Genomic DNA, 27687 nt, shown 5'->3' on the forward strand with positions numbered 1-27687 from the left:
TCTCTGGCTACAGAAGCCAGGGAGAAGCTCGTGAAGCAGATGCTTCATTAGCTTCTTTGGGGGTCCCTAGGTGACAGGGGTCATAGAAACCACTGATCTCTCCATAAAGAGGACCTGTCACTGTAATTTGATATCTTAGTCCCCTATGTGATAAAGTTGTGTAAAGAAAAGTTTAAAAAAAAATTTAGACCTCACTCACACAGCTAAGAGCCGGCCCGTATAGATCCGTGCGGCGTGTACGGCCGTATCTGGCCGCTTCCTTAAAGGACAGGTGTGCATGTGATTGTACGCAGCAGCCTGTTCTCTATTGGAGTCTGCGGCCGTACGCTCACTCTAACTGCACATCCGCGTGGGTGTCAGTGCTCAAATGCACACCGGATCCATCCTGTCTGCGTGCAAGTACGGACACCCGTCCAGATGTGCAGCTCGGGTGAGCGTACGGCCGCGTATAACATATATTTCAGTACAGCGTTGCATGACGGAATAAATGTCCGTCAGAGTACCGCAGCGCTGAATCCTGAAAAATGGCCTGGCCAGGAAGGGGGTGTAAACACCTGCTCTTTAAGTGGTTAAAAATTTAATTTATTGCTTCAGCAGCAATATGATTAAATAGCTGAACCTACTGGGTTCCTCCCACAGAACAGGCTATGTACTGCACAGTCATGATGTCACTACTGGTTTTATATAGTAATATCTGGGTTTACGTCGGTGTTTAGAGCACACAAAGTGGATTTGTATCTTCTGTGCCTATTCTGAAATATATTTAAGTGACTTTTTGTCCCTGGGGAACAGCTTTAACCTCTCCCCTTAATTGGCAAACTGAAAGGAAGAAAAAAAGTGCTATTTAAAAAGTGACCGAAAAGGAGACAAAACAGAGAGGAAACACTTGTTACAAAAACATTCACTCCGCAGTAGTGATAAGTGAACTCACTTGGGTTGGGTACACTTGGACATTCTCCGAATCCAGCCAGAATTCCAGGTATGCCAAACATCCAAGTGAACCGATCCCAGGTCCTAGAAACCTATGGAGCTGTGACCCGCAAAGCATAATTCATTGTGAGGATGTTTGTGGCAGGGTCGCACAGCCTCGTTGGTTGCTAGGACACTAGCTGCCCCACAACATCCATAGGTGGTTGTGGCATGCCCGCCTGTGTCCTATCAACCATGACTCTGTGCGACTTAGCCACCAGTCAGCCAATGACACAGTGGCACCTGCAAAGTGTAATTGGTTTCTAGGACAAGATGGAGGTTCAGCAGGCATGCAAACTGGCCAAATCCTTTGGCGAGCTGCGAAAAGCTTGAGTTCCGGTCAAACAACTGGTCAACCTGACCCAACAGCTGTTCCTTACTCCGCAGTCATGCTCAAATCGAAGCACAACTCCAGTTTGTTTTAACGCATCTGTTCCAATTCAATCGGTTTTTAGTTCACAATCCAGCTGTGAGCAATCTCAATGTGAGTTAAGCAGCTTAATATATGATGTATGGCTGATGTGCTTTACAAATGTAGTAATCCAAAGCCAGCAAAGGGCAGTGAAAATGAACTAGTTCTGCTACATCCTCCTCTAGTGATGGCGATACTGATGCACAAACAAGCAACATTCTTAACCTTCTCTTGGAGCACAATTTAATTGATACCTGGAGAGATCGCCATCCAAGAGCGGGATTATACTTGCTTCTCGGCCCCTCGCATTCCTTTGTTTACCAATCTTTTCTCTAGGAACACGCAAAACTCAAAATGTTGTACATAGTGGGTTCAGATCACTCTCCACTTTTGCTCCAGTGCAATATATTAGTCCCTGCCCTGGTGCACTATACTTGGCATGTTAAAGAGAGCAGAAAGTCGTTTTAAGAAGCAACCTAAAATACATACCTCCCATTACTAATTACTTCTGAGAAAATTTCTGAGAAAATTTGGGTTCTGTCCCCTATTACAGGCACCCCAAAAGGCAACCTTAATGGGGGGCATTCAGCTAGCAACACATAAAAAAATTTGAGAGGGACTCTAAAATCTCTTTTGCTTCGAGCAACTGGAAACCCAGTTTAAAGCCATTCCCCTCCTTGTCCCTACGTAAACATACTGAGGCAGTCAGGATGAAACGCAATCTACTTTAATATAAACATCTGATGTCCTCCTGATCCAACTTTCCCGTTTCTTGAAATGGGAAAATTATTGCCATTTTAAGATGACTGTTTTACCAAACTTTCTTTGTTTCGCACCCTTCCAAGCCCATTCCCGTCCTATGCTCTTCAGTTGTTTTGGATTAGTTTAAGGACATGTGTGGTATAATAAGAGACTGAGAAGGACTAGGCACTATGTTTATCCATAAACACCAGGGGGGCTTGTGAGTTCCTAATTTCCATGAATAATATGTGGCTGTCTAGATTGTCCCACTTACCTTCCTATTCACCTCTGCATAAGCTCCCCTGTGCGTAAATCTGGAAGCTTATTGTTCTCCAGTTGCTCCGTGGGCCCTCCCTTGGCTCCCTTCCCTATCAAGGCCTCAGTCTATAAGCCCTCTGAGGCATAATTTGACTGTGTGGAACATCTCCAAGTGGGAAAGAGATGTTAAAAGCACCAAATCTGTGGAGGATTGGCAACAAATCTGGTCCTCAGCTGCCTCCTGTTCCATTAATGTGACAACATCTGAAATGGCATTTAAAGTTCTCATTTGATGGTATATGGTTCTCCCCCAGCAAGCACATTTATATCCTTCGCTTTCTTCATGAATTGTTTTAGAGGTTGAGGCCACTGGTGATTTCATGCTTGCTTGTTGGTCCTGCCCGATGATAAGCAAGTTCTTGTCTAAAGTATTTAAAATCCTACAAAACCTATTTCATTTTTCTATCCCGAGAGATCCCTGGCTTGCACTTCTTTTAAACCTTCTTTTCTCACCAAGTCCCAATTTTAAATTTAAATGTATTTCATTAATTAAAAGTTCCACTTATTGTGTATATCAGTTATGCCAAGTTCAATGGTCTGGTACTGCTGAAATACCTTTTCTATTGCTTCATGTTTATGTATTGATTATTTGCCTTACATACCTACACTGTTTTATGTAGGCAACGTGTGCATTTATGCCCTATGAACTTTAGATATAATGAAAATGGACTAGTTTCTCGGAGGAGAGCCCAGTCATGTGACCTGTCATTTACATGGCCAGTCTGTATTATATTTTATCATTGAACAAGGATACTGGGGTGTCAAGTCTAGGGCTGAAACTAATGATGATTTTCATAAGTTATCGATTAGTTATCCGATTTTAATTAGAAAAAATACCATCCTTAATTGAAAGTAAAATACACAAATGCAGTGTTACAAACCTAAAGTTTACTTCAGAATAAAGCTGCATGCACACCTTTTTGCAATCACACTGCATTGGAACCCACCGCATTACGGTACTGTGCGTTCCAGTGCAGACGATATCACTGTCGGTGGGAGGCACATTTGGGGTGCCTTTTAAGTTGAATGGCACTGCAACGCAACTCCCGCAGCAGAATTTGTCAGTCTCTGAAACCGAAAATTACTTTTTTTTTTTTCCCCACGTTTTTAAAATGTATTTATTATTCCTACAAATTGAAAACGTGAATAGCTTCAGCCAGAGAATGACCACTGCCAGTGGAAAGATTCCACAGACGGCAGCTGAATGTAAATATAGCAGGTAGCGGGCTGGTAGAATAGCCAGTCTGCTATTGGCCATTTTGAATTGCGTAAGCCAATAGGCTTGCTATTGCACCCACCCACTGCTTGCTGTGCCCTCCTCCCAGCGTGGAGGAGAGAGCTAGGGGATCCAACCAACTAATCGATAATGAGAATAGTTAACAACTATTCTCATTGATTATTATCGATTTTAGTTGGTTACAGCCCTAGTCAAGTCGCATCTGAGAAACAAGATTTAGAAGGAATGCATACATCTTTAGGTATATTTTATATTGTGTGCGTGTTTACCATTTAGGACCAGTGGGAGGCAGACCTTTTTACAGTCTCATCCTATAGTTTTGTGCTGTAAGTTTGACCTGGATAGCAGAGAGATCAGATTACACAGACTGCAGCATAAGTGATAGAGATTTACACCCTCCCTCTATCCTAGCAGAAATAGGGGAATAGGGTGTTTTCTAGCTTGCAGTGTTAGGCTTTATTAGAGACTGGGTGGTAAAAACACACTATATTAAAATTATTTTAAAATAAAGATTTGAAAAATCGCAAAAAACTACCATACCCAAAATTGACTATAGACGACGCTTTAAAAGCTTTTACCGCTCATCAGTTTAGTGTTATCGGGGATTAATGGCACTAGAATTATTGCTCTCACTGAGACGTGTGCGGTGTAATGGACGCGGTCGTTTTTGCACGCATGCACACCCGACGCATGTTTGCACACGTGCATGTATGGGTGGGATTTTTAAAAAAAAAATCTTATTCATGTGTGACTTACTTTTTTTTTTTTTTTTTTTAGAAGTGATGTAATATACATCACTTCGCATTCTGACAGCGGGGAGGGGACCGGAGGGAAATCGTGTACCGATCACCCTCTGATCCCTGTTTGAGAGCCCCCATGCTGGTCCCGGGCTCGCATCGATGCTGCAGGTGCTTAGCCCTTGTTCACACCTGAACGTTTTGTAGCGCGTTCTACGCTCGACGAGCGCTCTACAAAACGCTCAAAAATATAAATTCCATTGTATTCAATGGTCTCGTTCCCACCTTGGCGTATTTCCGCCCGTCCCTAATGCGCTACAAAACGGCCCACGCCTGAAAAGGTACAGGTACTACGTTGGGCCGTTTTGTTGCGCGTTTCCATTGGGATACAGCCAAGTAGCCTTCGGAAACGCGCAACTTTTTTTACCGCGAATCGCGGTAAAAAACTAGCGCCGGTCGCGCATATGGAATACGCCTAGGTGTGAATAAGAAGTTAGTGCTGCCAGGGGACATGGAGGTGAGAAGTGTTGGTAGAGTTGTGCCATGGTGAGAAGGTGGTTGGAGGATTCTGAACAATTTGCTGGTTGCCTGTGTTTTAAACAAGGTAGTGCACTGGTTCCCTTTTTATTGCTTCTAGAAGGGTGAGTAAAATCTGGTGTCTGGCACTGCTGATAGATAAGTGAGCAGAACAATTTGACTTGTACTACTAGAAGATTGGGATAAACTGAACACCTTTCTGCATGGGATATTTGAAAGTAAATCCGATGCTAGGAAATCTTGCCAAAACTCAGACCGCACGGACCACTTGTTTCTGGAACGTTTTGTTGGCTTGTCAAAATTTGTACTGTAGTGCCTGAAGCATACACAGTATGCAGCTCTCAACCTCGATAGTAATGGTTTCAGATTGTGAAAAGTCATTCAATGTGCCAGATTGTGTATTAAAAGGAAACATGGGCTTATGTCTTTTATTTTTTTTGGGGAAAAAATAAATAATATACAGTGGATGTGTGTTGCTATGAATGTGAACTTTATAACAACCCTGTTTTCTTTTTAGCAACCGATCTGTGACACACTGGCATGTCCCATCCTGTCCTAACAGCAGAAAGAGCAGCTGTACAGACACTGAATATAAAGGGCCTTGTATGACATTAGGTGGTGCAAGTAGAGGTGGAAACTAGTTATGTGATAGTGGGTGGTGGGATCACTAAATCATTGACTCAGGTATTTCTGAATTTTGTTTGTATTGCAAATTGCTTTGTTTTCCTATAAACAATGTCAGATGCGGGATTTTACACACAGGGGTTGTTCCTAATACACAGTATGTATGCTGTATGACGGAGCAGAGTTCACTTGCCTTATTTCACATTAGAGATTAACATCCTAAAAATTATATATGTAGCTTTTTGTGGATATCCTTAACCCTCCTGGACCCCTTTGTGAGAAGTTGACAATGCAACATGTAAAATTGGTCATCTGACTTTACTCTTCTTTCTTTCTTATGTTTCCTCATCTATATTTTTTTTTCCTATCTTTCTCTTCTGCTTCCCACTTGATTTTCCAATGTGTAGAAACGCAAATAATGAAGAAACACTGACCAGATGAACCTTGAACCGATGGTTTTTCTCGTCTGTATACATACCTTCCAACAGAATGGAAGCCATGAAAAATAAAAAATAAAACTTCAGATTGTAGTGCACATGACTGCACATTAACAGATTTTTTGTATGTTGCTGCTGCTTGATTTACATATTCCTTGTTGAACAGGTATGGAACAAATTGTATTTTTGTAATTGTGTTGACTGTAGATGAAATGTGTTGTAGAAAAAGCTGAAGTTACACAAAACTCAGGAGTTAAATCTTAAAATGCAATTAACAACTAATAACTATTAACAACAAAAATGTATCTTATTTGTGGATCACTCAGCTGTAGATCCTCAAATCATCTCTGAATTGGTGCTGATACTTTCCTTCCTTCTGGAGGGCGGCTACTTTTGTTTTCCATGATCCCTGTGTGTGTTGTAAAGTAACCATCAGAGATGATTTGAGGATCTACAGCCAAGTGATACACAAATAAGAACATTTTTGTGAATAGTTAAGGTCTTCCTTGGCATAGAATGGTAGGAATACTTTGTGGACGTTCTCATAGGACCATTTTAAGCGTGCCCTGCAGCTATCACTCTGTAATGTTCAGCCTAAAGTCTTCTCCTATATTTATGCATTGTATTACTAATAATTTTTTTTACTTTTTTGGTCTCAATCAGTAGCTGCCAGAACATTTTCCAGGCACAGGCCACAAAAAGATGTTGCAATGCAATCTTTTGTCTATTACAATACAGTACCTGTAGTGTTTAATGTGCCCAGTGTTAACATGTAAGCCTGTAATGTAGACTTAAATGATCACTGACACAAAAGGTGCCTTTATGGTGTGCTTGCTGTAGGCTGGAAAAACTCACAAGTGCCTTTTTATCTCCGAAGGGGATTGTTTCCTAGAAACATGTTCCATAATTAAAGGGTGTTTTGATTCTCTCCTGGGATATACAATGGCAATTACTTATGCAGTTCTATATCTGTGTTCTGTTCTTTGCCATTATGGTAAGACATTACCTAAGCAAATGAATGACCTGAAATTGGGCGCATGGGTTAGCTCTTTCAGACCTTGTATAAATAATGTCACGCTGCCCTCGGCTAAATAAACAGAACCGCTTATAAGTGGACTTGTGTAAGAATTAGAATATTGTGAAATTGTTATGTAGGCTTACTTAAAGTAGTATTAACCTCTCAATTTGTTTTTGTTTTTCAAAAATGAATCCAGATCAAACAAGTATACATTGCCCTGCAAAGTATTTCTTTACGTTTTTGCCCAAACATTTACAGTAATTGTGTTTCCAAACGTCTGGCTCCAACTCTCTCAACTAGGCTTCCTGTCCAATACAACTCCAGCAGCTGTTCATCTACTAGCATTGAGAAGGGGGGAGCGGGGGGGATCCTCAAGTCTGTCCCTTTTATTTGCACGCTGTTATATAGTCCAGCCACTGATGCGTGAATGGGAACACAACAAGCAAATAGTGGGGTTTCTCAAATTTGACTGCAATCTTGGAAGTAGACTTTATGGAAATCCAGGACAACACAAATGTTATTAAACAATACAATGTATTCGATTGTAAAAGTTAACTCTTATAACATACCATGTACTTATCCAATTTTTCAACCTTTTACTTAGATCTAAATGGAGGTTAGCTAAAGGTTGGAAAATTGGATAAAATATGTCATGTCTTAAGTGACTTTTAACCAGTTGCCGTCCGCCCGTTGGGGAAAAAAAAAGGGTCGGACGGCACTGCTGCATTAGCGGGTTGACGGCATTTTTTTTTCTGCGCGCGCCGCCAAGGGCAGAAAAAACCTGTGCATTGCATAGAGCAGTTACTGGCTGTTTAACATATACCTGATCGGCGGCTCTATAGCCAGCAGATCGTGTATATGTGCTGGTGTGTGCCCATCTCCCTTGCCCCCCCTCGTCTGCTGCCGCCGACCGCCCCAGGACTGGCTCGGGAGGGCGTCAGGAGGAAGAGGGACTAGAAACCCCTAATGTCTCCATAAAGAGGACCTGTCAGTGTAACTGTGCTATTATATAGGGGGATTGTTATCCCCCTATGAAATAGCAAGAACAATAAGTGCAAAAAATAAATATATAAATAAAAAAAAGTAAAAAGAATAAAAGTCACATATTAAAAAAATGTTTAAAAAAACACCACAATGTTTAAGTCCCCCCACATATAAACGTAAATATGCGTCCGGTGCATCAGCGCGCAAAAACAACAATTGCGCTACACACGTTACATATCGCCACGAACGTCGCAGCGTGAGCAAAACGACGTGGGCCGTTTTGTAGGGCGTTAGGGACGGGCGGAAATACGGCAAGGTGGGAACGAGACCATTGACTACAATGCAATTTATATTTTTGACCGTTTTGTAGAGCGTTCGTCGAGCGTAGAACGCGCTACAAAACGGTCAGGTGTGAACGAGGGCTTAAAGCGTCGCCTATGGCCAATTTTGGGTATTATAGTTTTTTGAGGTTTCGCGCGCACACGCAATTTTAAGGGTTGACATGTTTGGTGTCTATTTACCCGACGTGACCCCGTCTTTTATATTTTACCAAAAAATTGGGTAATAATAAATGTTTTATCATTTAATATAGGGGAAACTGTTTTTTTTTTTATTTTATTTTTTATTTTTTATTTCAATAATTTTTCCTTAATATAGTAAAAAATAAAACCCGCAGTGGTGATTAAATACCACCAAAAGAAAGCTCTATCTAAACCCAAAACACTGTATAAAATTTATTTCAGTACAGCTCTGCATGACGGAATAAATGTCAAAGTACCGGAGCGCTGAATACTAAAAAATGGGCTGAATGGGAAGGGGGTTTAACACCGCAGACTAGGACAAGTGGTTAAAGAAGTATCAAATGGTCAACCTTCTTTTTTTTCCAGTAATGAATCTATATCAAACACATTGCCTAGGAGAGTTTTTCTTTTGTCCAAGCACTTAGTCATCATTGTTGCAAACCGCTTGCGACAACTCTTTCAGCTCCACTTTTCTTAATTTCCTGTCTAGTACAAGTAGTAGAGCAGCCTTCAGCAGCTGTACATCTATAAGCGTGGAGGAGGGAGAAGCAGTGCCTTGCCTTGCTTTGCCTTTGTGTTGAGCAACATACAGTTTACAAGCAGACAAGGGTGCTTCCATGGGATCCTGCAAGGGAAACTAGACACCTTTTAAAATAGACACCTTTAAAACAGGATACAGATGTTCCTCACTTACCGACTTACCTGTTTTGTGACCACTCGCACTTACGACGGACCGCCGATCGACCTCCGACCTTCCGCGTCAGTGCGACGGGTCGCCGGCGGAAGTGACATCCCCCGATCTTCACTGCAGGTCTCGGTAAGTATTTCCATTGCCGGATGTACAGTACACTGTTCGGTACTGTACATCGGCAACGCTATACAGTACTAATGCAGTATAGTACTGTATAGAGTTCCTCACTTAACGACCAATCCGTTTAACGACCTGGTCGTAGGAACGGAACTCGGTCGTTAAGTGAGGAATACCTGTATATATATAATTAGTACATCTCTCTCTAAGTAGGCTTTTTCTGGGTTCCACATAAATATTTATTTGTAAATGTAAGGAAATCTAGCATTCTGGGTCCAGATGTGAAAATATCACTATGGACAAAATAAAAAATTAGAAATATGATGTAATCTGTCACTAGCATTACCACTGTATTTTGTGCCCTCTGTAACAATGTTTTATTACCTATTGATCTTGCCAGTGGAACCAATTATTTTTCACTTCCTTTAATAGGATGACAACTCTGTTCATTCTGAAGTGAAAATGCATAGCAAGTAGTCTGCAATGCACACATGGTTTTGAAGTTCTTTTAAGACACATTTTTTTAGCTCCTGTTTAAGCAGTTAAAAGATTTTTTTTCCAAAAGAAAATGAAGAATAAGGCATGTGTAAACCTGATGGCCATTGTAAGCATCTCTAAGGCCTTATTCACACAGCTAAGTGTCGGCCTGTAGAGATCCAGGCGGCGTGCATGGCCTGTTCGGGCCGTTCCCAGGAAGGACAGGTGCTGCGTGTGATTGTACGCAGCAGCCTGTTCTTCCCCATGGGAGGACGTGGCTGTAGGCTCACCCGAGCTGGACATACGCGTGGGTGTCCATACTCGTACACAGACGGGATGGATTTGTTTTGCCAGTGTCCAATTCTCATGAAGGTGGTGGCATTTAACCCAAATGTCTAAGAATTACTACATTCCTGTGTCCCTTAATGAACAAGAAAAAGATTATACTTGCTGGCAAATGCCCTACAAAATATTATACTTTCCAAAAAAAGCCTCAGTGGGCTGCATGTGCGCACACGGATGTTAAGTGAAATGTGGCTTTAAAGTTTATTTCCACATTTGCAGTCAAATTTGAGAACCCCACTACATGTTTTTGTTCCCATTCACACAATGGGAATTCTTTAGGTATGCTATCTTTTAGCTTTTCCTTTGGCTTTTTCTTTGGTGGAGATTAGAGTCCAGGCTACTCTGAGCATAAAAGTGAAAATGGAGGGAAATTCTTTTTAACCTATAATGCTTCTAAGTCTTTAACCCTCTGTTAGGATAAGACCGTATTCAAATCTAGTTGACAACTGATAATGAGATCTGCCAACACAGTACAGACAGGTTTAATTAGAGTACAGAGCGTAGGGATGTGGTGCTGTGTATGGGTCAAACAGCAGCTGTGGAGGGGAATGACTGTTTTGCTCTTAAATAAAAATGGTGGGGCGGGGTTTTATAGGGGCAGATTGGTGGGGGTAATTCCATTTTCTCAAATTTGCCTGGGAAAGTGGAAATCTGCTTCCTAGGAGATTCTGCAGAGCAGGAAGTAAGGGAGAATCCTGAATGAAAAGCATACAGAAGCACATTTTATGTAGGAAAGAAATGGAACATTTTACTATGGTTTATTGCTGCCTGTGCTTTTCTGTCATGGTGACAACTGCACACCATTTTTACATCCATACATACATTATATGAACAGTGTGGGAAAATCTACCCAGTTGGGTAAAAGACAAAAATAAAAACCTGACAAATTATAACTCTTTGCCACTATCCAAAACTGAATGACAAAATGTGGGTGTATGCGTTAATAATCTGGACAAGAACTGATGGTAAAAGCTGGCTTGCTGCTCCCCTTTTCTTTTTTTTTTGTTCTTTAGTTGTGGTTCAAGCATCATATTTTATAATCACAAATATGACTGCTTACAGATGTGAGTTTCCCCATGATGCTAGCACAGTGTTTCTTAAATGTTTTTTGTTTGAATGTGTGACAACCAGAAATGCAAGTTACTATACTAAACTATAATGCAAGTGTGCTTATACTCTATTTCTTTCCACCCTTCAAGGATGGTGATTCTACATTTAACCGTGCTAAGTTACTGAACATTGGCTTTGTTGAGGCTTTGAAAGAATATGATTATAACTGCTTTGTCTTCAGTGATGTTGATCTTATTCCAATGGATGATAAGAATATCTACAAGTGCTACAGTCAACCCAGACACCTCTCTGTTTCAATGGATAAGTTTGGGTTCGGGTAAGTTTTTTTTTTAATCATTTTTAGAACATTCTGTACAATATCACATTATGCAAAACTGAAGTTTTTCTTTTTTTGTATTATAGGTGTCCTATACAGTTAGTATACACTGTTTTAGTGTGGAACGTTTAATATATTTTGTTATAGATTGTGTAAAGAAAAAAAACGTACATGGATAGTTAGCAATTTTGGGGAGTCCTTATGTATCTAAAGCTGGCCATGAGCTGTGCGAATTTCAGCTGGCTTTTGATGAACCGGCTGAAATTCGTTTAGTGGGTGACCCTATCGACACCGTTCTGTCCAGCTTCCTTCGATCATAAAATTGAAGAAGCTGGTCGAAGAATGTTCGGGCAAACAGTGACAGCAACCAATCAGAAAGAGCTCAAATATGTAGTTTGGATAAGGCACCCTTCAAACCTGAGACAACTTAAAGGTTTTTCACTAAAAATCACATCAACATGCAGCTCTGCATTCTGATCTGAAAAATCTTGTGTTAGTTCAATAAACAAATATTTTTCTTACAATTACTGTTTTTCTACTTCCTGGTCCTCTTAGGCATTAGTGATGCAGCCCATGCCTAACAGCTGCATGCTGTGAAGGTTACATCTGTGCACTGCTGGGAATCATCTGTGAACTGTAAAATCTCACGTGATCTCTGGGAAATGCATTTCTTCACCTGATGTGCATGGTCACATGTCCTAGTCGCGTGTGCCAGAGTTCCAGAAAGTAAAGGGAGATGGATTAATCTGCCCTTACTAAAAATGTCCACTGTGAGAAGAATGGGGAAGAAAAGAAATATAAAGTATGCAAAGAATAAAATTTGATGTAATATAATTGTAGATTGCTATTACTAAACATTTTCTGTAGATGCCTTTGTTGCCATTTTAAAGATGAGGGTAAAGTTCCTCTTTAAGCAGTTTGCTTAAGACGAGTGGGCCAAACTACTTTTTGGCAGGTGAGAAGTCTCCATTGAGTGCTGCAGAAATCTCATGTTTGCAGTGACTGATTCTTGTGTAACAAAATATTAGGTTGTGTCCCATCATTTTTGTTCATGCCATTTTCATTTGTTTTAATATGTTCTGGTGACTCAAACATAAAAATAATATTGAATTAGCAATGATTGATGCTAATTACTTATGTCAGTTTTAAGTTATTTCAGAGAAAAATGTGACTTGTGGAAGGGTACCAACAAATTTGCCCACATCTGTATGTTAGGCACATGACATTTACAGTGGCAGATCATAAGCATATTCTGTTTTAAAATTCTATTCCATTTTTCCTTTTAAAAAATTGTATGAGGGGAACTCGCTTTTGGGGCACATTCATAGCATTGCATGGTAAAGCGCATTAGTACTGAAGTGCCATTCGCTCTAAATTACACCCCCAAAGCACTTTGACAACCGACCATGTGTTATAGTACACTGTGTTACAGTGGTGTACTGCCTTAATGCAATGCGTGTTAACACAACACAGTGGTATTAAGGGGCCCTTCATTTTTTTGGCTCTTTAGAGAGGCCTACAACATATAATTTGTGTATATTTGTATTTACTATGTCTTCAATGACAACAGTGATTTTGAATCATTGAAATATTAGCACACTTATTTCTAAACATCCTGATATATTTATCTATCTATCTCTCCACATATGTAACTTTTTTTTTTTTTTTGTCTGATCCAGGTTACCATACCACCAGTATTTTGGAGGGGTGTCTGCTTTAAGTAAAGAACAGTTTCAAAGAATAAATGGATTTCCAAACAAATTCTGGGGATGGGGTGGAGAAGATGATGATATATACAATCGGTATGATATGTATTTCTATTTTTTAAAGGCACCCTAAACCTTCAAGATGCATACCTTATATACCTTTTAGAGATTGCCACTGGAACTGACTTATTACTTGGAGTATCTGGGCCTGGTCCTGAACATGTCTCGGGTCATAGTGTGCCTTCCCCTGGAAAGCTTCAGACTCTAGTCTCCACTACAAACGTGTCATTTTAAAAGCTGCCTGACTCTGCTTTTGCATGAGTCTTGCAGCTGATATGGTAGTCCTTTGCCCAATTTTGTTCATCTTTATGGCAGTTTCCATTGCCCAATGTCACTCTAGACCTCTGCAACACAATGTTCTGTAAACATTGAACAAATTAGTCCTGGCTCTGGCAAGGGGCTAATCCAGTTAATGCCAAGGACCAGGCTATCCCTGGCTTGGTGGCTCAGGAATCCAGTCCTGGAGTTAGGCAGAAAGGACTTGACCCATCTTTTGCTAGTTTCTCAGGACAGCTGCCAGTTTGTTGGGCTGTGGGCAGTCCTAGGCACCTTTTCAGTGGAGGAGAATTTGTCTTTGAAGGAATCTTGTCTCCTGATTTAACATCTTGCAGGTTTGGGCAGTTTGATTTTGCTTCAGTGTTGGACCAACCTAAGGTCTCGTTCACACCTAGGCGTATTGCATATGCACGTCTGTCGCACGTTTTTTTTTACCGCGGCAAACGCGCGTTTCCGAAGGCTACTTGACTGTATCCCAATGGAAACGCGCAACAAAATGGCCCAAAGTAGTACCTGTAACTTTTCAGGCGTGGGCCGCTTTGTAGCGTGTTAGGGACGGGCGGAAATACGCCATGGTGGGAACGAGACCATTGAATACAAATGGATTTATATTTTTGAGCGTTCGTCAAGCGTGGAACGCGCTACAAAACGTTCAGGTGTGAACGAGGCCTAATGGAGGGCCATCCACTCTGGATTCAATTGGACAGTGCAGCAAGCTAGACAGGTTTGAATCCAGGTGCATGGATCCTCTGGCATTTGCAGTGGAGGCTCCATGGGATCAACATATTCTGATCTCTACGTTACTTATTCCTCACCTGCTACACAGGATTGCGATAGAGGGAATTCAGGTGGTCCTTTTTTGATCCATTGTGGGTACCCAAAGAAGGACCCTTCCACTCTTTAGTCCAGAGCAGAGAAGACTTGGCACCCAGCATGTCACGTGGCCACAGATTCAGGTAAGTGTTTTGGGCACCCAAATAATGACCCTTTCACTCTGCAGTCTGGAGTAGACTGGACCAAGGTGTCATGTAAACTTGGATTTGGTTATTTGTGCCGTTCAATTTAGGGTTTTTTTTTTGTCGCTAGGCAATTGTCCAGTGGGGGGGGGTCAAGTTTTGTTGGGGCTCATTGGCCCAGACTTCAGCTTTATTAGATTTTATCAAAGATTTTGATTTTTTGGATAAACTGTTACACATTATCTGTACTGAACTTGGTGATCATCCGTAGTGTAATTGGTTTGACTATTTTTAGAATGTTGTTGCACAGAAAATTCTCCAGGCACAGCAGTTTCTGAATTTATTTTTTGATAACTGTAACCCTTTTATGCAGATGATGCACAGCAATGGGCAGCCTTCCTCAAATTTCCTTTATTAGTGAATACATTCAAGTCAATAAGTGTTACTAATGATGGTTAGTTTTAAGCCCACATCCGCAACCATTCATTGCACATTTTTAGCATACTGGGAATGGGAAACTAAGTAATTGATAACTTTTATTGCGTACATAAAAGGTGTGTAATCCAGTCTGATACCACAGGGTTACAATGTGTACAACAAGTGCCCTTTAACCTTGGGGGTTAAATGCAGAGATTGATTTTGTATCTGTTTTTATAGGAATTTCTGCGTATAATTTTGATATCTGATGGAATGTTTCTCATTTTTGTTTTGTTGTAAGTATGATATGATATAAACCTAATTATAGCTATTTGTTTGGAACGCTATCAACTTGATGTCACTATTAAAGTAGATTTGAGTGCTGTAATCTTGTGCTATTTGATATGTATACAGTACGGTGCAAACGTTTTAGGCAGGTGTGAAAAAATGCTGTAAAGTAAGAATGCTTTCAGAAATAAATACGTTTTTTTTTTTTCTTTTTTTTTTTATCAATGAACAAAATGGAAATGAAATGTACATAAGAGAAATCTAAATCAATATTTAGTATGACCACCCTTTGCCATTCAAGACCAGCATCAATTCTTCTAGGTACACTTGCACACAGTTTTTGAAGGAACTTGTCAGGTGGGTGGTTCCAAACATCTTGGAGAACTAACCACTGATCTTCTTTGGTTGTAGTCAGCCTCAAATCCTTCTGTCTCCATGTAATCCCAGACAGACTCGATGTTAAGATCAGGACTCTGTGGGGGCCAAACCATCACTTCCAGGACTCTGTTCTTTACGCTGAAGATGGTTCTTAATGACTTTGGCTGTATGTTTGGGGTCGTTGTCCTGCTGCAGAATACCTGTGGGGCCAATCACACGCCTCCCTGATAATATGGCAGGATGGATAAGTATCTGCTTGTATTTCTCAGCATTAAGGACACCATTGATCGTGACCAAATCTCCAACTCCATTGGCAGAAACGTAGCCCCAGATTTGCAAGGAACCTCAACCATGCGTCACTAATGCTGCAGACCCTTGTACCTCTCTCCAGCTGTTCAGTGAAGAAACTGCCTCCTGCTACAGCCAAATATTCCAGATTTTGACTCATGAGTCCAGAGCACCTTCTGCCATTTTTCTGTACCCCAGTTCCTATGTTTTCATGCATAGTTGAGTCGCTTAGCCTTGTTTCCAAACAACGTTATGGCTTTTTGGCCGCAAATTCATCCATAAAGATCACATCTGGCCAGACTTCTCCGGACAGTGCATGGGTTTACCTGGGTCCCACTGGCTTCTCCCATTTCGGTGCAGATGGCACTGTTGGACATCTTCCGATGTCGAAGGGAAGTAAACGTGATGTGTCTTTCATCTGCTGCATTAAGTTCACTTGGCCGACCACTGTGTTCCTCAAAGTTGCCCATTTCTTTGTGCTTCTTCAAAAGAGCTTGAACAGCACATCTTGAAACCCCAGTCGGCTTTTACATTTTTGCCTGGGAGAGACCGTGCTAATGTAGTAGAACTACCTTGTGTCTTGTTACTATGCTCAGTCTTGCCATGTTGTATGACCTGTACCATGAAACTGTTTTTCACAACCCTTACCTTAGTAGCAGAGTTTGGCTGTTTCCCACCCAGTTTTAAGCCTCCTACACAGTGGTTTGTTTCAGTTGATGACTGTGTTTCAACCTACCTATGAAATTGATGATCGTTCGCACCTACTTGGTATAATTGGTTAATCATACACCTGACTTTCTGCAAGTGTAAGGCTGGGTTCACACTTGGGCGCTCGTAATATGCGCGTTGGACGCGCGTTTCGGGCCATGTGTTTTTACCACGCTTTGCGGTCAACGAAACGCGTGAAAAACGTGCGTTTACTAGGGCTATCCGGCTGTATCCTAATGGATACGTGTGGAAATACGCCCCAAAGAAGCTCCTGTACCTGTGCTCCTGGGCATAGGGCGTTTTTCAGCGCGTTCCTACGCGCTGAAATACGCCCAGGTGGGAACCATGCCCATAGGAAATAATGGGATATCACTTGCTGGGCGTTTTACAGCGTGTCGAACAGCCCTGTAAAACGCCCAGGTGTGAACCAGGCCTTAGAATTGATGCTGGTTTGAAGCCAATGGGTAGGCACACCAAATATTGGTTTGATTTTAGATTTTTCTTCTTTTCACTCACTTTGCATTTTCTAAATTTAATAAAAACAATAAAAATATATATTTTTGAAAGCATTCTTACTTTACAGCATTTTTTCCACCTGCCTAAAACCTGTGTACTTTTGCACAGTACTGTGTGTATGTACAGTATATATGTTTCAGTGGAGCCAAAGGAAGACCATAATGAAACTAATGCTTGTGTTCTTTTCTTTTAGACTTTATTACATTTATTTTGCAATTTTTAATAGTTTTCACTTTTTTTATTTAGAATTGTGTCTAGGGGCATGTCAATCTCTCGCCCAGATGCTGTTACAGGAAAATGCAAAATGATCCGTCATGAACGAGATGAAAAAAATGAACCAAACCCAAAAAGGTATAGTGTTTTTTTATATAAATGTCTTGCATATAATCTATTTGTTAAAAGTTCACTGGCTAGATAATTTGATATAATGTGGGATTAAAATTTGATTTGCTTGCAGTAAAAAAAAAAAAAAATAGCATCCAGCATAATGCCCTATATATGACCACATTATTTTAATCTGCACATTGTTTTTTTTTCCTAATTATCGGTGTCTCCTCGAGATACCCACTGCTAATCTCCCTTCATTCCTTTCTGTGGTTACAAACAATGCATGTATAATACGGTCACACGCATTGCTCTGAGATCTACAAATCCTAGGAACCTCTGCACCTGCTGATTTTAATGTGAATGCAGATTTATTTGTATTCATTAATACTGGTTAATGAAAAGGCGGTTTTCTGTGCTTTTATGTGGCAGCGCTGCCTGCGTCGGCATGTACTACTGTAGTCCATCTTAGGAGCAGTCCCAGGAGGGTTGCTACATTCCCACATACAGTGGTACCATATAAATGGAATGTAGCCACCTTCAAAAAGGAAGTTGGGGCAGATTATAAAATGTTTTGGGATGTGCTGCCTGATGCTGCTATTAGAGGATACAAGGATGACAATGGAAGGTAATGGATATGATCATAATTTTTCTTTAATTGGGTTTTAGACACTTTAAGGAAGGTGTTACACCATGTCCATTAGTTACACAAATAGAATATATTATAATTATAAATCTGTGTCTAATTTTTATTATAAGATTTAACAGCGAAAGGGTTAATTGTTTTTGGCAAAGCAATCCATCTTAATGACTGACATTTTCCCTACTGTTTACACAGAAAAGTGTATAGCACCATTGTGGTGTGTTGTGGTTTTTTTTTTTGTTTTTAAGACATTCAAGGCATCAGAATAAAACTCATAAAGGAGAACTATGGGGTCAGTGCTTTTCCCCATAGTTCTCCTAAGGGTCACAGGAGGACAAAAACTAGCATCCTCCCATGACCCAAAGCTCAGTATACCGCGAGCTACAGCTCTCTGCAGGGACAGGATCGAGAAGTGAGCGAGCGATGGTATGTCACTCCCCGATCAATTGAGAAGACGTGTGACAGTTTCATTGTCACGCGTCGGCTCGAGTTATGAGGCTGAGTGATTTTCACTCACCTCATAGTTCTCCTTTAAATAGATTAGGAGGGAAACCCTAGTACATGCATTCCAGAGGTCTTCTTGCTATTTCAGTAGTTGTGTGGAGCCTAGAAGGAGATATCATTTGAGGCTTAAGCTGGGGACCTAGTTGCCAGGAGAGATTTTCTGTGCAACACTCAGTAGGTATGATGCAGAGGTAGTATGCTGCTCTAGTTTAAGTATGTATGTATTACATGGTCGAACTCCCAACCCTAGCATTTGCTCCTACAAAGTGAGCTTACCAAACAAACTGTCAAACAACTCCTCTAATTAAAGCCATTTGATAAAGCCTCTTTAGCCCATTGGTGCCTAGCATCCCCTGTGGTGGCAGAATCTGCATGATTTTATTGGGGTTAGTAACTACACATGAAAATGCATGCGCGTTGATGCACGTTTAAAGTACAATGACATGTGTTTAACACATTTTGCTGTATTTTTAACTGCATTCCGCACTGTTTTATAAATGTGCTTTTTTTTCTGTACAGGCCACATCAAGATTCAAATTACTAACTTTTTTCAAAAAGTTTGCTAGATGCGCTGAACTGTGTTGAGTTGATGTACGTTGAGATGTGTGTGTTGCATAAAAATGCAGCATGCCTACATTTCACCTTAATGCACATCATCACACTAGTGCAATGTGAATGGGGCATATAGATGGCAATTATTTTTGCTGTGTCCTTGTTTTGAGCCTGCGTTGATCAACGCACTTGGTGTAGATGAGCCCTTATCTAGATTGGACCTGAGATTTTGGTGCAATAATCTAAAAAGGTAAGGGGGCTACAAATCATTTGCCTGGGATTCCGCTTGAAGCAGAAGAGTCATGAGTTTTGAGAAGGTTCCTTTGAATAATATGTGGTTGAACTCACAAACGTGTGCCTTTTATTTGCGATCTACTTGACATTTATAGAAACTAATTTCTTAAAAATGATCATCTAAATTTACTTTAAAAAAAAAAAATATATATATACAGGCTAAACTCAAATTGGAATATTGTGCAAAAGTTCATTTATTTCACTAATGCAACTTAAAAGGTGAAACTAATATATGAGATAGACTCATTACATGCAAAGCAAGATAGTTCAAGCCGTGATTTGTCATAATTGTGATGATTATGGCTTGCAGCTCATGAAAACCCCAAATCCACAATCTCAGAAAATAAGAATATTACATGCAAGCAATAAAACAAGGATTGTACATATAACAATATCGCACCTCTGAAAAGTACAAGCATGCATATGTACTCAGTGCTTGGTTTGGGCCCCTTTTGCAGCAATTACTGCCTCAATGCGGCGTGGCATGGAAATCTAATTTTCTGATATTGTGGATTTGGTGTTTTCATGAGCTGTAAGCCATAATCATCACAATTATGACAAATCACGGCTTGAACTATCTTGCTTTGCATGTAATGAGTCTCTCGTATATTAGTTTCACCTTTTAAGTTGCATTAGTGAAACAAATTAACTTTTGCACGATATTCTAATTATTTTAGTTTCACCTGTATAGCAAATGTTTAACAAAGCAGGAATTTAGCATGTAACTGTATAACTCGTCCCTTGTTGCCCTTAGATTAATCTGAATAGTCAGTAAACATTGATGAATGCGTGTAGAAAAGTCGGTATATTAACTTTCTGGTTACCTACATTTATTTGTGCACTTCAATCTAAAAGTAAACCATTTATCTTTAGAAATGTCCTTTCTGGAAAAGATTTGCATTCATCAATTACATTTTTATGACATCTCTGATTTTCATTTCACTGTTTTTATTGCATTAGCTTACATCCTATGAAGACGCAAATGTTCAGTCATTCAGTATTCGTCAGTAGAGAGTGTGTTATTAGCGCATTAGATCATTGGATTTAAAGATCGATAACAGAAGTGTTTTGATCCTTAAAAATATTAACCTTTCCAAAATTGGAGCTCATGGGGGGCTTGTTATAAAATTAATTCTGGAGTAAAGGAATAGTATGTAGTAAACGTTTGTAGAGAGATGTAATTGTTTTGTTGCGCGTTTCCATTGGGATACAGCCTAGTAGCCTTCGTAAACGAATCGCGGTAAAACGCACGACGGTCGCGCATATGCAATACACCTAGGTGTGAACGAGACCTTAAGCAGGCCATACACTGTGCGACAGCATTCTGTCCTGCATCCTTCCATCAGAAAATCAAAGGAGTCAGTTCAGGTATATTCACACAATAGGCTAGCAGATTTGTTTATTCATGCTGTTTAGTGTGAAAATGTCACTGTGACATTAAGTGAGGGAAAAACGAATGGCGCACCAGATAGATGTAAAAACCAGACATGAAGCCCAGTCCTGCTCCTCCCCCCCGCCCCCTCCTTAACCAAACCTTAAGTGGTTTATTATATACTTACTTTTGCACCTGGGTAAAGTTTTCATTGCATGAACAATGTTCTAGTACCAGCTGGCGCTGTGTGAAAAACACATAACCTGTCACTAACCATTTCCAGTATAATCCACTGTGACGAAATGTAACAGCATAATTCCATTTAGAGCGATCAGCGGACCACTTTAGTACTTGATCAGTTATACTGAAATGGATATCCTTTGTAATTCGTAAAACCCCCAATTACTAGGAACAATGTCATCAACCCGGTGTAAGCTCTGACAAAATCCAACACACAACAGTCGTTGAGGAGCACTGGGAAAGTGAAAATAAGTGTGTGGGCTTGTAAGAGACTTTCTGCAACTTGGCCTATTCAGGGCAAATTAACAGTCTTTAAGGCAAGGGTAGGCAGCTTTAAAGCTAAAAATACAGTTTAAATAAAACTGATCTTTCCATACAGTTGGGACCTGACTTTCTGTACCTCGGTTAAAGTGGACCTTAACTCAAAAAGTGAAGATTTGCCATGTTTTTGGCGACATCTAGAAATATTTCTTAAGGTGGCCATACACTTTACAACCCTTTTCAAGACTTTTGTCTTGCGAAAGTTGTAAAGTAATTTAAAAAACGTACGATCTGCCCATCATGGACAGGCAGATCTTACGATCCGATTACTGCAATGCTGAACGGGCAGTGTGCGCGTGCGCACACCGGCCCATTAGGCAGTTGTCGAACAGGCATGCCACTAACCCGCCGAGAATTATATATGGGCACCTTTAGGGTACTGCTTGAGCACATTTAACAACTGTGCACTTCTTGGTATGTGAGTAAGCTTAGGCACTCCTGTGCCTACAGGCTCATAGCTGTATATCTACAGTGAGATTCATATCACACGCTGCTGACTTTAAATACTAGTCTGAGAATATTTGGCGGCACAGTGTAATTGAGCAAGGCAAGTCATGAATGGTGGAAAGATCAAAGACCACATGCTGATCAATACTGGTGACTAGTCCTAGTGCTTTCTCCTCTGCTTTCAAAGTTCAGTTTGATCTATCTTAAAGCAATGCACCTTCCTTACACCCAGGTGGTGAAGAAGCTGGAACAGGCTGATGACATCTCTCTTCTCTTGTAAAAATGTTTTTTGTCAGCACATGTGAATGGAGGTTACCTTATTGGCCTTTCTCTCTGTTTGTAGAGATTACAAGAGCCTAAAATAAATTCTGATTTAAATGCACTATATTGCCAAAAGTATTGGGACACCCCTCCAAATCATTTTAATTCAGGTGTTCACATTAACCTGCATGGCCACAGGTGTATAGAACCAAGCACCTAGGCATGCAGACTGCTTCTACAAACATTTGTGAAAGAATGGGTCGCTCTCTGGATCTTTGTGAATTCAAGCGTGGTACCGTGATAGGTTGCCACCTGTGACTTATACATGGAAAACGTAAAAGCCCTCGTTCACACCTGAACGTTTTGTAGCGCGTTCTACGCTCGAAGAACGCTCTACAAAACGCTCAAAAATATAAATTGCATTGGAGTCAATGGACTCGTTCCCACCTTGCCGTATTTCCGCCCGTCCCGAACGTGCTACAAAACGGCCCACGCCTGAATAGGTACAGGTACTACTTTGGGCCGTTTTGTAGGGCGTTTTCCATTGGAATACAGCCAAGTAGCCTTCGGAATCGCGCGACGGTCGTGCGGCTTTTTTACCGCGAATCGCGGTAAAAAACCGCGCGACAGACGCGCTTTTGCAATACGCCTAGGTGTGAACGAGGGCTTACTGTCCAAAGTCGAGCATTATTTCAACCAGCAAATCAATTCAACATGCTTAAGGTGCCCACACACCTTGCGATAATCGTTCGATAATCACGGGAAATCCCCCGATCGTACGATTATCGCAAGGTGTGCGTAAGGCGTGCAACCGTTTCTACTGTACGGTTGCACGACTTTTATCTTAGGAACATGTTTGAAAACCCGCCGAGAATCGTACGATTGTCGGCGGGTGTGTGGCATGGTTGTAAGATAAATGCCGCACGGGCCCGTGTGCAAGCGCACACTGCCCGTTCAGCATTGCAGTCGTCGAAAGCCCGAAGCAAATAGAAGCAAATACAGGATTTTAGTACTTACTGTAAAATCGGTTTGGGTTATACCTCCTCCTTCCTACAAGATAATTTAAAGACCAGCAAACAAAAAAGCTGTTGCCAGGTATAATCCCTCCCACTCCCAGAATGCTTCACTTTTGTAGAAGATCAGAGCTTAGAGTAGATCACATAGGGGGTTAGGACCTATGTCCCTTAATGAACTTCAAGAAATGAATTCTGCGGTAAGTACAAAATTCCTATTTTCTTTTTTTTTTGTTCATTAAGGGACGCATGTTGTTCTGATAAGATTGGGACGTTGAAAAGCCGTCGAACTGAGGGATCGGCAACTTGGCAAGCAAACCGCTAACAACCCCACATAACAATGAGAATAGGGAGCTGTCTGAAGGCCCTCAGGCCCAAAGCCTGCATCAGATCTTCAATATTCGCTGGGTAAAACATAGAGACCATATGAACAGAGATCGAGCTGGCAGTCCTTGCCTAATCTTCCAAATGGCTGCCTGATGCCTTAAAGCCCAAAAAGCACTTATTTGTCTGAGCCACCGAGAAATGGTGGAACAAGAAGCTACATTTTGTATTTTACAGGGACTGTCCACAATGGCAAAGCAGTCAGTCTTTCTGATGGAAGCAGTGGCTGATAGATAAACCTATACAGTGTAAATTAAATCCAGGCAGTGAAGGGAAATTTCTTTTTTGATACACCGGACACGGAAGGACAATGTCCTGATTTGAAGGGGAATGCTAAAACCACCTTGGTAAACAAGTGTATGAGGCAATTCATCAACAGCAAAAATAACAATCTGCAGAGCATATACTATCATACCTTCTATATAGTGTGTTGCTAAAATGTCAATATATTGTATAAACATGTATATAATAAAGTACATGAAAAAAAATATTTAGTGAAATTCTCTTAAATAATAATCACTGATCCAGATCAATACACTTGTGTAGCAAATTGAAAACATTTTCACTAGTTTTATTATATTCAAGAAAAAAAAAAGCTCAAGCAAAGATCCTTTTGGTTCTCCACAAGTCCTCCTTTACATTATAACCAGGTAATAACAACATTTCACCACTTTACCTTCTGATCTCACCAGGTGGATACAATCTCCTGTAGCAATTCCCGATAAATTATGCAAAGTAAACTTTATATAGTATAAATCAGTTTAATAAAATGACACAGCACTATAACAACTTGAATGAATAATCTATTGGTTATTGCACGACCTGGCAAGTTTCTTCAAATTGTTTACATTTTCTAAGGTTTTGAGATCTTATTCACCTGATGAGAAAAGAAGAAGTGTTGAAACTTTTTAACTGGTTATAATGTAAAGAAGGAATTGTGGAGAACCAAAGGGATTATTGATTTGATTGAGCTTTTTTACCTTTTTCTGATGGAAAGTTAAAGTGACATTAAAGTAAATTTTTATTTTCCTTTTATTTTCCCTTCCCCCAATGCACTTACATTAAATTATGTTACTTAATCCGATCTTCTTCTTTTGCTGTCGTTTTCCTCTGTCCCTCCAGCGCTGCGGCTGGTCTCCGATCCAGCGCTGACTCCTCTGAGCTTGCTGGCACTTCCTGTCCCACAAGGTGTCTGCATGCGAGTGCACGCGTCCATAGGCTTACCTTGTGTCTCTCCTCACGTCCCGGACGCATGAACTGCGCATGTGCCCGCCCCAAGATGCTTTGCGGCCGCCCGAGAAGCTTCACATTTTCTGATGGGAGCGTGCAGGGAAGACAAGGGTGAGTATTAACCCCTGTTAAAGCAGGTTTTTTTTTTTTGTTTTTTCATAGATCTACTGCTTGCCAGCAGTAGATCTATGCAAAAAAAAACGGAGGCTTTAATAAAACTGGTTAGTGCGTTTCCTTATTGTTACACAAGAGCACTGTTCTCTGAGAAAGTTGGACACATAGTTTGGAGTAAGGAGACGATCACGATTTATGTAACACTTTCCCTAAAGATATATATTTTTCTTTTTGATATGCACTTTAACATATACATGTTTTGCAGTGCTGTGCATAAATTATAACTGATGCAGGTTAATATTTTAATATGTATAGAGGTTATGATGGTATAAGCACTGCAAATTATGTTATATAATTTAAAGGAATGAACGTTGTGAGTGGTTAAGGAAATATCCCTAATGGGTTCAAACGGCAATTTTTAATGAGCCGATAGAACCAAATTTAAATCCCATCGCGTTTCAGGGAGCTGTAAAGGAGGCGCTACACAAGAAACACTCTGCAGAAAAGTCTTTAACCAATCAAGAGCCAAGATTTGGCCCTTGATGGTACTCTCGACCTAATGCCAATTTCAAGCCTAACTGCAGAAAAGTCGCCATTCTTCCCGTAGCGTCTTTCCAGGGGTTAAATACTTTTTTTGTTTTTGTGTGTATGAAGTACGCCTTCCAGGTGCTATGGTAGACCTTACAAGAGGTAGAATTCCTAGCTTTTAATTTTGTGGGAATTTTTAGTTCAGAGAGACCCCTTTACCTTAAGACCTGGGCTTCAACAGCCACACCATTTAGATGAGTGGCCGTGAAACAGAGTTAAACCGATCCTTTGGACAGGAGATCAGACAATCTGGAAGGTCCCATGGTGTGTCTGCCAGTAGTTTGATGAGGTCAGGGTACCACATCCTATTGGGCCAGTTGGGTGCTATGAGAATCACCAGAATGCCCTCCATCCATATCCTTCAGCATAAATGAAGGTGTTTCAGAGGAGTGAAGGCATAGATCAGGACCAAATGCAGACCATTGAAGTACAGTACTAAACCCAGTAAACATGCTGTTTTTAAATCTGATTGAGCCATTTCTGCTCAAAAACTACCAGCTTATCTGAACTAAAGCAATTCTGGGAGATGGAGTTAAAAATCCTTCCCAAGACTGATGTCGAGTTAAGCTGGCCACAGACCTTACAACCATAGCAAGACTTTTGTCATGCGACGGTTGTAAGGTAATTAAAAAAACATACGATCTGCCCATCTTGGACAGGCAGATCGTGCTTCTGATGACCGCAATGCTGAATAGGCAGTGTGCGCTTGCGCACACCGCCCCGTGCTGCATTTATCTCACGGACATGCAACAAACCTGCCGACAATCGTACAATTCTCGGCCGGTTTTCGAACATGTTCCTAAGATAAAAGTTGTGAACCGTACAGTAGAAACGGTCGCACGACTTCCACACACCTTGCGATAATCGTACGATTGTGTGATTTCCCACTAATATCGTACGGTGTGTGGGCGCCTTTACAGGGACCATTTAATCATTGTACAACCAATTATCTGTAAGGAAACGTGTATCTTGCCGTACTAGTTGGTGTTGGATATCGGTCATTAAATATTGTATATAGTAAAAAAACCTGGATCAGAACCTCAGTAAATATACTGCTTTGTGTAATGGAGATTTACATTTGCTTTTAAACCTCATGAGTAAACCAGTACATGTAGGTCAAAATGTAAGCCAAATTGGGCTGAATCTTAAATAAAATAAACGATTTAACCTATCAGGGTTATGGAAAATCCTTCTGGATTGGGAAACCCAAATCTGGCAAACAAGATTACATGATATTTACTAATTTTTGCAAATACACATTGTGAATTGTGTCATCCTCATTGCGATGTGTACTTCTTTTTCAGGTTTGATCTGATTGCACATACAAGACAAACCATGAATTCAGATGGTATAAATTCTCTCACCTACAAAGTACTCAAGACTGAAAAGCATCCCTTATACACAAAAATAACAGTGGATATTGGTCCTGTGCCAAGCTAAATTTTGGAATTTGGGCAAGAAATATTTTCATTGACTGTTCCTACTATGCTGGTATGGTGGCAATCTCTAAAAAATGTATCAGATTTTATGAACTTTTTTCCAGATGTAGAGCCTTTATATGCAGTACATATAGACTTTTTCATTCGAATGTGCTCTAGAAAGTCATTACTGTCTCGGGAGAAAAAAAACAAAAGTTTACTTCAGGCTTACATTTATACATCAGCGGAGTGGATCTTCATCTGAATGTATTGCTGTACAGTGCTGCTAAATATGTTGGGTGTTTACAAATATAGTTGCCTACTTCCAGTGTAATCTGTGGCCTTTCAAGCTGGACAAGCACTGTGAGTCAAATGTAAGAAAAGCACCTTTTGTAAATATGCACATCAAAGGCAATTTTCATTACTCTGCAGTTGTAAATTGAAAAATTATCATTTAAGCACAGGCTTATAAATTATGGCTTCACGGTTTCAGACTTTCTTTATAAATTTGATGGTAAAGTAAAGAACCATTTTATTTTATTCTTTTTTATCCAAAAACAAAACTTAAATTGTCAAATCCCAAACTTTATTATGAAACTAATAAGCAAGAACTTGTTTCCTGCTGCATGTTGTGTGTTTTTTTTTGTTGTACCTAGATAACCGTGTCATAAGCATTTTACTAATTTTCTGTTCTGTGCTGCATTTTACAGTCCAGCGTTAAGGTATCGCAGTTTTCAAAGAGCTTCAGCCTTGCCATGTGTATATGCGTTAACTTTATTATTTTTATGTTTGCTTGTTTTAAAAGTTTGAGCGGATCAAGCAGACTGGTGGGTTTTC

General features: G+C 40.4%; 1 protein-coding gene across 1 annotated transcript in view; it reads left to right on the forward strand.

Annotated features, from left to right (window-relative positions):
• Positions 1 to 27327, forward strand: part of LOC108792261 (beta-1,4-galactosyltransferase 1-like) — a 75658-nt gene extending 48331 nt beyond the window's left edge. Inside the window, exons 4-7 of the mRNA XM_018562999.1 lie at positions 11365 to 11552; positions 13232 to 13354; positions 17392 to 17496; positions 26737 to 27327. Of these exons, the coding sequence (XP_018418501.1) occupies positions 11365 to 11552; positions 13232 to 13354; positions 17392 to 17496; positions 26737 to 26872 (552 nt within the window). The 3' untranslated portion in view covers positions 26873 to 27327. The remainder of the gene's footprint in view (positions 1 to 11364; positions 11553 to 13231; positions 13355 to 17391; positions 17497 to 26736) is intronic.
• Positions 27328 to 27687: the final 360 nt, after the last annotated feature.

The sequence above is a fragment of the Nanorana parkeri genome, unplaced genomic scaffold (assembly GCF_000935625.1).
Source record: "Nanorana parkeri isolate BGI_ZX_2015 unplaced genomic scaffold, ASM93562v1 scaffold621, whole genome shotgun sequence".
In the NCBI taxonomy this organism is placed as follows: Eukaryota; Metazoa; Chordata; class Amphibia; order Anura; family Dicroglossidae; genus Nanorana; species Nanorana parkeri.